General features: G+C 52.1%; 1 protein-coding gene across 4 annotated transcripts in view; it reads left to right on the top strand.

The window, feature by feature from the left end:
- The first annotated feature begins 3,148 nt into the window (after positions 1-3,148).
- The window catches only part of GRIK1 (glutamate ionotropic receptor kainate type subunit 1), a 104,247-nt gene continuing 94,799 nt past the window's right edge, over positions 3,149-12,596 (top strand). For all 4 annotated transcript variants that reach the window (XM_068180410.1, XM_068180407.1, XM_068180411.1 and 1 more), the window contains exon 1: positions 3,149-3,360. In XM_068180410.1, the coding sequence (XP_068036511.1) occupies positions 3,231-3,360 (130 nt within the window). In that variant the 5' untranslated portion in view covers positions 3,149-3,230. The remainder of the gene's footprint in view (positions 3,361-12,596) is intronic.

Raw genomic sequence — 12,596 nt, 5'->3', positions numbered from 1 at the left:
TATTGTGGGGCAGAAAAGCCCCCCCAGCTCAGGGAGAGGCAGTTCTGCAGGTTACTGCTACCCTGGCTAGTGGGGGAGGTCAGAGCAGGTTTGTTCTGAGTTTCACTGTGGCATTTTTAGTGAAAAGGGGACTGCATTTATGCCTCTGGGGACAGAAATAAAGACAGCACTTCAGCCAAAAAGAGCTTTTTAAAATGTCATGTTTAAACTTGCTGTGATCACAGTGATCTTTTCATTTGTATTTGCTTTCTTATGTGTTATGGTGCTCCAGCAAAAATACTTGGGTCCTAACATTTTTGAGTTTTAAAACTAATTTTACCTCCTCACTTACATGGAATTAAGGGGTGTTTTGGTCATATGCAGTTAAAGAGAGAAGGGAAAAACTTATAAAAATATTCTGTAGTACCTTGAACTGGGTAAGGCCTGGTTAAAGTCCTGAGGACAACAGAGTTAAAGTTTCTCAGAACTTGACCAAGAAATTGAGAAAACTTCCACATTTCCCTACACGTCAGAACACACTTGTTTTTCTATATCGTGGCTGCCTCCACACTGGAAGCAAAATTCTGGTAGGATACAGAGTGGGAAGGAGGTGTTTTTCATCCCCAAATTCACTCATCAGGCCCTGATATCAGACAAGGTTTTAGCTATCAGCCTAACAGTATTATATGAACTGCAATTAGTCTAAAAAGCACACATTGCATCCATCTGGAATTCCACATTGTGGAACAAGAATAAAGACTTCAAATTCCTGTGAAAAGGACTCCGTCACCATTGGTAAAATCAACATATTCACCCTCAAGTAAACAAATAATCAACATCGCTGATTTCAGGGGAAAATGTCCCTGGTGAACACAAAACATGCTGGGAGAAATGCAATGACCCCCCAAAACCCACCTGAGAAATGCAGAGTGGGGCTCTGGCCCCCCCAAAACACACCTGAGAAACGCAGAGGAGGGGTCTGACCCGAATGAGTGTGCTTGAGATTGCTCAAAAAATGACGGGTATGAGGAAAAGTCAGAATTAATATTAAACTACCAAGCACAACAGGCTCTCTGGCAAGATTCTACTCACAGAGGCCAACTCAGGCACAACAAGGAAAGCAGGCAACAACAAAACCAAACAAAATCCCGGCAATCAAAGCAGAAATGCATTGAAACTACTTAGGGGTGTGTGTAGTGTGTAAACAAGGATGAAAGGGAACGCGGCCAACACTTAAAAACACTTTATCTTAGCAGCACTCCAACTTAACCTGCACCTTCATTTGTAGCTTAACCACAACAAGCTAACATAGGAACAGCATTTAACAGCACTTAGCCTAAATCAGAAGTGGAACTTTGCTCAGCTCCCAGATTTGCTATGGCGTAGGGCCAAGGGACTGCACACACACAGACTTAGTGCAAGATAAAAAAAATCGCAAAAAAAAAAAGAGTGCAAGTGGAAAAACTCCCCTCAGAGGGGGGTGAGGTACTCACTTTGGATGCCTTTGCACCTCCCGAGGGGCGGGCGATTGCTGGTCACACGCTGGTGGCCCGGGAGGGATGAAAGGGCCCCAAGGGACGAGCTTCGGGCACAGCAATGGCTCATCCCGGCCGCTTTTTGGGTCGGCACTTCTTTGACAGTGCCAGAGCAAGAACGCTGTGCCAGGGGTGTTTTCCACCGTGAGAGAAGCAGGAGCTCCCGGGAGCGGCCAGCGCTCTGTGCGAAGCTCAGAGCTGAGCCCAGGTGCTCCTGAGCAGGCCTAAGCTCAGGTTACACCGCACCTGCAGGGAGTTAAAGGCGGCTGCGCCACCGCGGGCTCCAACCCCAACACACGCCGGGGAAATGCCAAGCGCGGCTCTAGCTGGAATCTTGCCCGGGAATCGCAGCCCTGGGAACTCCTGCACAGCCTCGGCTACTCTGTAAACAGGAGGCAGCTCCTTCTAGGATCCCTTTGAGGCTGGCTGGGAGACATAATGTGGATGCTTTTCTTTCCATCGCACTCCAGCATGTGCTGCCGCTGCTCGGAGGAGTTAATTTCTGCAACAATAGTTAGGCAGGCTGGAGAGGAATACTAAGTAAACAAACCTAAATTATTTCGGTTTTGGATCTCAGCTATGCAATTTTAGTTCTGTTGCTAGGTGGGAGTCATTCTCCTCTGGTGCTGTTTTCTTTTTTCAGAGCAGCTCAGGACCCATATGTTTGCTTTATGGTGGAGCACTCCGAGTTCCACTGAACCCTCAAAAACCAAATTTAAACATTGACTTGAGAACTCCGAGTCACCGGGGGAAAGCGATCTGGTGGCCAAGCCAAGGCCAGGGGATGTTCTGATCCCTGTGACTGAGAGTTCCAAAGCGGCCTCGAGGATTCATCACTCTGTGGACACCTGGCCCCAGCCCTGTCGTCCCCCCTCCAGCCACGCTCGGGGACAGGCGCCGAGGGGACACGCCGCCTGTCCCTTGCTTGGCACGGAGCAGCAGAGACACTGCTGAAAGTGCTTCCTTCCCTCCCGCTCGTCCTCAGGGCTGTCCCTCAGCCCGCACACCCGTACGTGTCACCCTGTCCCACGTCAGGCGCTCCGGGACGGGACATCCCTCCAAACGCCACCGGGAGGTCACAGAAATCAGGAGCTGCGGGGCTGGAGGGCACGGGGGAAAAAGCTTCTCCCGTGCCGAGGAGGGGCTGCGGGGAGAGACCCGCGGGGGCTGGAGGGACGGAGCAGGGACAGCTCTGCAGCTCTCCCTAGCCCTGTCCCTGTCCCTCTGTCCTGTCTCCCTGCCCCTGTCCCAGAAGCGCGGAATCCCGGAATCCCAGCATGGCTGGGGTTGGAAGGGACCTCTGGAGAGCATCCACACTGAAACCCTGTCGCCACCTGGAGCAGGTGACACAGGCACGCGTCCGGGTGGGTTTGGGATGTCCCCGGAGATGGAGACTCCTACGCGCCCTCCCTGGACAGCTGTTCCAGGGCTGTCCCTGTCCCTGTCCCGGTTCCAGCGCGCCCGGACGGCTCGGCGCGTGTGCGCGCGCGTGTCCCCGCGTGCGCGCGGAGCCCGGAGCCGCCTGGCCCCGCCCGGGGCCGCCCCGCGGGAGGATCCTCCCGCTCCATCCCTCCCTCCCTCCGTCCCTCCGTCCCTCGGGCGCGGGGGGCGCGGGTAGCGCGGCGGCAGCGGCAGCGCGGAGCCCCCGCGCCATGGGCGGGCGGCGCGGAGCGGCGCGGAGCCGGCCCGCCCGGGGGTAGCCGGCATGAACTGAGCATGGCGAGCGGCCTCGGCCCGCGCTGGCCCCGCCGAGCGGCCCCGGGCGGCAGCGGCGGGGGGCTCCTGCTGCTGCTGCTCTGCGCCGCGGCGGGGCTGCCCCGGAGCGCACAGCAGGTGCTGCGGATCGGTGAGTGCCGCCGGGGCGCGGCGGGGCCAGGCGGGGGCTCCGGCCGTCTCCCGGGCCGCGGGGAGCTCGCCCGGCCGGGCAGCGGGACCCGCGCGGCTCCGCTCGGCGCAGCCGCCGCTCCGGAGCCGGGGATGCTCGGGGATGCTCGGGGATGCTTGGGATGCTCGGGGATGTTCAGGGATGCTCGGGGATGCTCGGGGATGCTCAGGGATGCTCAGGGATGCTCGGGATGCTCGGGGATGTCCAGGGATGCTCGGGGACGCTGCGTTGCCGGGGCTCCGCGGGGCCGCTGCCCAAAGTTAGCCCCAGTGAGCGTTGCCGGGGAAGTCGGGCGCGGGGATGCCGGCGGAGCATCCCGGAGCCCGCGGGGTGTCGGCTCCGGGCGCTCCGCGGGGCACACTGCGAGGGGCCCCCAAAGCCGGGCGGGCGCCTCTGTCCCCGCCGCAGGAAGGGTTCGGTGACCCTAAAATCTGTGCCGAGAAGCGCGGAGTGTCCCGGCTCGGAGCGCAAGGCGGGCGGCTGTGGCTCCGGAGGGGGGCTGGGGGGATGCGGGACACGTTTGCCGCTACCCCCGGGCAGGGGCAGCTCCGCGGGGCTGCGCGGAAAACTCCGCGAAACGGGAATTTATTTTTAAGTAGAAAACTCCGCACCATGGAAACGGGGCTCGGCTCACAGGAAGCCTCTCTTCCTACAGTGGGTTTCTTGTGTCAGTCAAGTGAGACGGTGAATACAAAGTGTCGGAAGAGTTCGGGGTTAGGAGAGACTGTGGGAAAGATGTAGGCAGGATCTGGCACGCTGCTGTTTCTGTCTATCCCTCTTTCGCTTGGCAAACACTGAACATGAGGCGGGGGAAAAAGGAAACAAACAAGAGAAGAAAAAAAATTAAAAAAGGAAATAAGCTGTTTACGGCAGCGGGGACAGCATCGCGCAGTTCCCAAAGGCGCGTTCCCGTGCGGAGCCTCAGATCGGTGCCTTTTGACCCGGCAAGCCCTCGCCCCGCTTGGCTCCCTCAGCAGCGCTCCCTGAAGCCCAGGGAAGGCTCCTGGGGCCCGGAGAGCAAAGGACGCGCGGCCGGAGCGCTGAAATGAAGGAAGGAAGCTGCAGCCCTCCCAAGTGCTGGGCAGCAGAGCCGGGGCACTCAGCGCCCGCAGCCGAGGATCTTCCCTCGGCTCCCGGCTGTCCCCGTTCGGGGGGCGCTCACCTTCCCAAGGGGTTCAGGGCGAGTTCGCTGTTCCCTGCTCACCCCTGCCGGGAGTGATCACCCACGCAAAGCTGGGTGATCCCACAGCCACAGCGGGAATTCAAGGACATTTCCCCCAGTGAAACCTGGACAAGAAAATCGTGTTGGAATCCCTGAGCCACAGGCACCAGCGGGATGCTCTGGAAATGCACAAAACGCTGCCTTAACTTACTCTGGTTTAGTGGGAATAGCCTCTGAAGGAAGGAGGGGCGTGCAAGTGTTTGAAGGGCTTGAGTTCAGCATAAATGCCCGTGTGCAGGACGAAAGCTCGGCTTCACAGCTGCCTTCAGCCTGGCAGGGAGCCGGGCAGAGCTTTGGGGTGCTCCCTGTGCCCTGCAGAACTTCTGTGCTGCTCTGGTGCGCCCAGCGAGCCTCCGGGCGACTGCCCACGCTGCTTTCCCTACATTGCCCCGCGAGGGGTGCGGGCTCTGCCTCAGGGCCGGGTGAATTTCTGGGTCAGGTTTGCTCTCTCAGGGCACGCAGGGATGGGAGCCCAGCGCTGACTGCCCCCTGTCACTGCCACCAGGACAGAACGAGGCACAAAGCTGACAAACTGCTCGGCTTTCAATCGCAGCCATGCAGAGGGATGTGCAGGGCGATCGATGTGTTAGGGGCTGGGAATGCATAAAATATTGAGTGTATTCTTAGTGCCGTGGTTCTGCTGCCTGTGGAGTAATGATGTTATAAAATATTAATCCTTCATCCGTTAACGGCAGCAAAGTTTCTCCGTGGAATCTGTCACTCTCGGAGGTGGCAGAGAGGAGTAATGGCAGTAACTCCTCCAAATCTCTTTGTGATAACATCATGAAACCATCCCCGAGCATTTCTGACAGCGGAGGAAATGCCATTAAGCCATCAGATTGTTTTCCCCGTGTTTTAGTTAATTAAGGGAAGAAAGTGCAGCAGTTTGTGCCCGGATTCATACACTGAGATTTTAATTGCATTTTCCACTGTCAAGGAGCTTTCAGATTTGTTTTTTATTAATTTTTTTTTCTGGCTTGTAATAGGAATGAATGGATTGTCTTGCTGGTGTTTAATTAGTTGAGAAAGGACGTGTGAGTGATATGAATTCTAGTTATTCCTCAGCACTGACTAATGACTCCTTTTCCAGCTCTGTAAACAAAAGATGAGGGATGGCAATGTGACCAGTAAAACTGACTCATTAGGATAAAAGTAATGGATTTTGAGATAAGATGGAGTTTGAAGTTTCAGTAATAAAATAAAATGCTGGTGTCTTGCTGGGTATTTCTTCCCCAGTCCTGTTCAAAAGCTTTTCCCTTGACACACGAGCTAATGGAGCTGTCCAAGGAAATACCATCTTTATCTGCACATTACCCACCAGACTGTGTTACATAAAAGTGTATTTAAAGTTCACGACCCCAGTATTTCTCACTAAATTCCACGGAATTTTCAGTTTTTACACCAAGTCCTTCTTATCTAGTCTACTTGCACCAATTGTATAAAATAAATGATCTCCAAGGAAGAATGGTAATGAACTGGAGCAGATGCTGAGGTGCAGAAACAGCTTCCAAAGGCATCTCAACAGCAACAGAATAACCCATTTGTTGGTGCTGGATGCAGAGCTCTCATTCCTGGACATGCATTACAGATTCTGAATAGGCTATAAGGGTAAAATCCAGTGACATTACATGAAAATTTACAGATGGTCGAGCTCCATTCTGGGTTAGAACCGACCAACAGCAAGTTCTTAACCAAGCACTGAAGTTATTAAAAAATAATGGATGAATCTCGGAATTATCTCTGAAATTACCAGCTCCTGGAAATGAACAAATGGGCAGCTTTCAGGGTTTGCAGGAATTGCTCAGGGTAGAGGAGATAGAAAGCAGAAGGATTTTCAGTAATTTGTGTGTTTCTGTAAATGGAATATTTACATAGGGGTTCATCCTTTGCCCTGATTTACTCCTTACTCAAGCAAAATTCCCAAATTTAGTGAATTGTATTTTCCACAATAGAGGACTAGCCCCATAATATTTATCTCCAACTGAGAAATATCAGATTTAAACCAAACACATGCAAGTCAACCTAACCCACAAAATATCAATTTCTAATAAGGTGAAATTTTCAATATGGATTTCAAGCTCTCTGTTGGACTTCCCTAGCAGGGCTAAAGCTGTGAGTTCTTTTCCTGTGGGAAATTGCCATTTTCCCCTCATGAGAATGATAAAGACAGAAACTTCATTAATTTCTCTGCAAATCTGCTACTTTTCTCATTTTGGGATTTTGTTTGTGAAGGGAATGGTACTAACACTGACAGTGTGAAATGGCAAAACCCCTTCTTGGAAAGTCTCTTATCGTATTTGAGCATCAAGAGAAATGTTCATTTACAGTATTTGTTACTAGGTATCTACAAGCTATTCTATTCTATGATATGACAGGGAGTGCAGCTGCATTTTCCTCACCAGATGATGAGACATTAAATACATTTTGTTCACTAGACTCTGAACACTCAGTGGTTTATCAATTCTTTGTGATACACTTTACCTAAGTTTCCTTGTTTTACACTTAGGGAAAACGATTTTGCTGCAAATATTTCTAAAGGGTTGTTACCAAAGCATCCAAAATTTGATTTTCACGCCTCTCCCTTCTCACTGGATTTGACAGCGCTGTACAAGTGGGAGGCAGGGCAATGTTTGGCTGGCTTCAAATGGGTAATTGAGTTAAAAATCCCTAAAAAGCCCAGTTTAAATGTGGCAGTGCTGCATTTCCCGCTGGGTGAGCGTGGCGAGTTGCCCTTGCTGTCTCAGTGAGCTGCCACCGGGCCATAGGGAAGGAGCTGCTGCCTGTGCTGGGTGATTCATTCTTCCCCCTCACTCAGGGCTGGGAAGTGGGACACCCTGCAGCCTCCCCTTGTAACCCAGGAGCAGCTCAAACACGGGACAGAGTCCTGGCAGGGACAGAATCACCCAAATTCCACCAGGGAGGAGAGTTTGCCATCGGATATTTGGGGCAGGAGCAGCCTTCCTTCCAAACAGAACAAAAAGGCATTTCCCAGAGTTCATCTCCTGCCCAGCAGGCTGTTTTCAGGCGCTCAGGTGTGCTACTTGTCATTTTGAGTCCCCTGGCTTCCCCACAACACCCAATTTCCATGGCATTTCCCCTTGCTGGAGCTCTAAGCTCCTCCATATGGCCCTGTCCTCTCTCAACATTTTCCATTTGGGCTGGAAGTACAATCCCAATACTGGTTTTTCATTACAGTCTGTTTTGTATGTCCTGGTCAGTAATAAAGTTTAAATCCTGCTCCGCCCTCAATAATTTCAACAACTGCCTCTAATCTTCTTTTCTCAGAAAGGCTTGATTTGACCAACTAAACTATAGATTGTACTGCAGCAAAAGAAACAAATCCCGTCCCAGAACTGATTAGTTTTACTGCACAGCTTTGGGGCTGTGACCAGCAAGCCCAGTCTGTCCTAGTTTGGGTTGACTTTAGATTTTAGTTTGCAGTAATGAGTTTATGATCTTGGGCAAGCTTTGCAGTGGGAGGTTATTACCCTTCCCTCTCTCCCTGCTGAAGGTTAGAGGGTATTTTCCAGGAAATTATGAGCTCTCAGACGATGAGTTTGCTTTCTCAGGGCAAAATCAAAATTCCACGTCCAAACAGCTTCATTATTCCACACTGGCATTGTTTTCACTTCAGCTACAGGAGCCTGTATCTGATAGGGCTGTTAAAGTAACTTCTTTTCTTTCTTTTTAAATTCCTTTGACAATGCAGAAAGTTCCTTAAGTACTCTTAGAGCTTCACTAAATTAGGGTGGCACAAACAGTGGGAAATGGGAATGCGTTCTGTGGCCAAAGAGGCAGGACTGGTGTCAAAGGCTCAGTTTTCAGCTTCTTTTCTTGGTCCATCAGGCTTTTTTTGCAATCACACCTTCTAGTTGGGTTGTTGCTGGTCTTTGTTTTTCCTTTGAGCTTTCAGACTCCACAAGTTTAACAGAGGAGAGTTATAAATTCTTTCAGCACTGAGATTGTTCCCTCGTCCTGCACACCCAAACTTGGCCTATTTCAAGGCAAATTCTGTCTGCAGCACTCTGGTTCTGGTTGGGGTCCAGGAGCAGCCCCCTCTCACCCTGCTGGGTGCCACCGAGGTCCTGCTGGGTGGAAGTGACAGTCAGAGTGCAGAGGCGCCTCCTGAAATGCAGAGTTTGGGTGCAGCACTCCCTACGTGGGGCCAGGGGACATCCCACGGCTGCTGTGTCCCAGTGGCAGCAGCTGGAGCCTCAGCACAGCTCTGGGCTCTGCTCTGGCTCTCTGCTGGAGCATCAGTGCCTCAGGCACAGCAGAACACAGCCAGAGCCACTCAGAGCACTGTGAAGAGCTCAGGCTGCTCCATTCCACCTGTTCGGGGCAGGATGAGCAGGGAGACACAGCCCTGTGTGCTCTCCATCAAGGAGTTTGAGGGGGAAATCGCTTTTACAAGGACAGCATCAGGCAGCTGTGAGAAAAGAAGGAGAACCATTTGAAGATACCAGTTTATTGTCCTCCTCCTGTGGGGAGGGGGAAGAGCAGAGTCCTGCCAGGGTGTTCCAGGTTAGAAAAGTCGGGTTCATTGTGATTCGGCAAGCCAGTACTGAGAAGAAAAACTCCTACATCTTAAACTCTTGGATGGTATAATTAGAAGGCAAATTCATGGAAATGGATGCTTTTGGGGTCTTACAATGTGAATATTGGCCCCCATTTTGGCACTCCCACAGATTTCTCCATTATGGCATGCAGGCCCTCTCTAATGATAAGTATTTTGGATACAGCAGCAGCATTTTGGGTTTTAAGCCCTTTCCAGAGGGTATTGTGCACTTTGGGAAGGTAAAGAAGGGTTTTCCTGGTCTGTTACTCAGTGGCAAACACAGATTTGCCCTGATTTGTTCTCTTGCACCCTGTCCGCTCCAGCACAGGGTTTGCCTCTTCTGCTCCCAGCAGAGGCTTTTGGAGCATCCGCAGGGATGTGGGATGTACCTCCAAATCCTGAGGTCCTCATCAAAGCTGCACGTGTCCTCATGCAATCTCCAGCCAGGCTGCCTGGGTTGAACTCTGGCTTTGGGAAAGGCTCAGCTCAGTGCTCACAGGCCTTGGCTTTCACTGCCTCCCTCCCAGCCCTGACAAAGATCTGGAGAACTGGAAATTGGATGCAAACACCCAGAGGGAAAACAACCCCCAAAAACGCAGCGCCTGCTTTCCCAAAAATAACCTCTTCTGTGCTCACACTCAGGAAAAATTACAATAAAAGCCAAATCCATGTTAGAACTCCTTGCTGTAGCACGAAGAGGTTTCTCCTGACCGTCCTGGGGCCCCGTGGCAGCCCAGCCATTCCCATAAAGGGTATGGATGAGCGAGGGGGAGCGGGAGGAATTTCAGGAGTAGTTTCGGTGGAGCAGTCACCTCATTCTCGAGGAGCTGCAAATGAATCCCGATTTCCCTGGCACAGTCCCAGGGGATTAATCTGAGCCATCTGAGCCCAGATCAGGCAGAGCTGTGCCTATCAGCAGTCAGAGCAGCCAGGTTGCTGCAGCAACAGGCTGACACATGTAGAACTCCCTTTGATCGTGCCACTGTCACACGGGAGGCTGTTTGAGAGTTAGGTCAGGTTTGGAGCTGTACTACACTCTTCCAGGGACTGGCAGTCACTGCCACATCGGGGCTGGGCACTTGAAATGCACCATGAATAACTTCAGCAGTCCCATATGGATCACAGCTTAGCTGGCCACAGAAAATAGGGGAGCAATAAACCACCCAGAACTGCTAAGCAAACCATGAGTAAGCCACCTCAGAATTCCTCCCTGCAATTTGGAGACAAAATTACAGTTTCTGACCGAAATATTTTTGTTTTGGTTTACCTTTGCTTGCTTTCATTCATCTTAGAATTCAGAAAGAGCATAGGAAAAGACTTAATAATCAAAGAGATGATCCTTGATAGCCTGTGGGAATGGGAGAGGAATAAATACCTGGTACAGGGCGCAAGAAGGACGTGGAGTCACTGCTGGGCTCTTTTCACTCAGAATTGTTCAAAGGCGTTTTGTGTGATAAACTGGGCTTGTGCCAACCACCTCCAAACCTGTCTGCGTGCAAGGAGGGCTTGGACAGCCAGGCACAGGCTGGGGCTCCTGGGGTGTCCAGTGCAGGGGCAGGAGCTGGACTGGGTGATCCCCACGGAGCCCTTCCAGCTCAGCATGGTCTGTGATTCCCAGCAAAACGGCCTAATAGGGTGCTAAAGCCCCAGTTTTCATGCCTGCACTTAGAAATATTAAATGCAAAATGCCACGGTGAAAGGCTGCAGTAAAGGAGACAGAAATCTTGTGGAGTTGGTGTGCAGCCAGGTAACAAAAGTGGGATTTTGCTCGGTCAACGTTAGCGTGGTGTTTCCCATCCTCCAGGCTTTCACTTTTAAATCTTGCATGTTTATAGGAAAGCTTTGAGTCTGGCTCTCTGTCCCTGTGTGAAACACAGCCAGAAATGTCCTCTGAGCTTCCCAGCCTGTCCTCTGTGTCCCTGCTGCCCCTCCTCTCCCCGTGGGGCTGCTCAGCTGCCCTGTCAGCAGCTCTGTGCCTGAGCTTCGCCCCTGCCACCGAGGCCACTCTCGGAGTTCTCCTGTAAAAATGATGTCTTTCTTCTTGCTATCTCTGATCCAACAACTTGTACACAAACAGCTTTTTGTTCTTCCGGCGCCACTTCCTTTCAGCTGTGCCAAACCACCCCAAAACCTTATCAGTGGGGCACTGCAGCTGCAGTCCAATGTGAGCTCCTGCTTCCCTGACTGTGACTATCTCAGAAAGTTCCAAATTGTTTACTTATCTGCCAGAAACACACGCCGAGGGGAGTTCAGGCTCTGCTGCCCAAGGTGCATTCTAAATCAGGGGGAGAACTGCTTCAGATATTCCACATTACATCTCCCAGCTTTATCTGCTGCTGTAAATTATGAGGCTGCTCCATTGAGCTGCACGAAGATTAAATTTTTGAGCAGTGTTTTCTGAAGAATGGAGGTTTTTCTCTCTGCAATGAAGAGCCTGTCGTGCCCCAGCGTGGCTGGCTGTCCCTTTGCTGCCCAAGCCTTTCCCTTTCCCATCGCTCCCGGGGGACACAGCCTGGGGCTGAGCCATGCCCTGGCATTAAAGGCATCTGCAGATGGGCTGAGGGTGGGCTGTGCCCTGAACTGCAGGGGCTCTGGGGAGCTGCCATCCTGCTGCTGCCATGCAGACATGCCAGCTGCCATGAGGGCAGAGGAGCTGGGGAAATGCATCCTCTGCAGCGTGCAGCCCTTCCCCTTCAGACAGTCCGTGTACTGGGACGTAGTGGGTTAGAATTCAGCAGCCATATGAAACACTTCCAGCCAGGCTGCATTCCTGCTCCAGCCCTCTCCTCTGAGCTCTCCATGCTCGTTCTGTGCCCCACACAGGCCCCTGGGACAGAGCTCAGTGGGGGCCTCCTTTAAACATACACAGCACCCATGGGATCCAGCGTGGAAAACAGTTTTGTTGCCTCTTTTGGAGCTGAATTTAATGCAGTTTCCTCCCAGGAATGGTCTCCCATGGGTGCACACAAAAGCCAGAGAACACAACCCCCCAAACGCTGGTGGCTGGAAATGGCAGCACAGTTCCTGCCAGGATGAGCAGGGGGATGGAGCAGCTCTGCTGGGAGGAAAGGCTGGGAGAACTGGGATTGTTCACCCGGACACAGGCTTTGGGGTGACCTCAGTGTGTCTTTCCAGTGCCCATGGCAGTAGCCGTTGAACCATCTCCCTGATGGTTAACCCTGACCCAGCTTTTCCATCCAGGTTTTGTCCTCGTGTCCTGGTGAGCAGAGGCAGTGAGAGCACTTGGGAGGCCATCACCCCTCCCCAGTTAGGAAAAATCGAGAACTGTCATTTCCCTGGCATGTTTATTGGAATTGATGACTTTTAGCAAGTCCTGATAAGAAGAGTGTGAAGATTTTAGCTGGGGGCTGAGCTGCTCTGTGGTACCAGAGCATCTGCACGGTGAGAACTGGGGAG

Source organism: Anomalospiza imberbis, chromosome 2 (genome assembly GCF_031753505.1).
Source record: "Anomalospiza imberbis isolate Cuckoo-Finch-1a 21T00152 chromosome 2, ASM3175350v1, whole genome shotgun sequence".
Lineage (NCBI taxonomy): Eukaryota > Metazoa > Chordata > Aves > Passeriformes > Viduidae > Anomalospiza > Anomalospiza imberbis.
The sequence above is the reverse complement of the archived record's forward strand: the minus strand, read 5'-3'. Positions and strand labels throughout refer to the sequence as shown.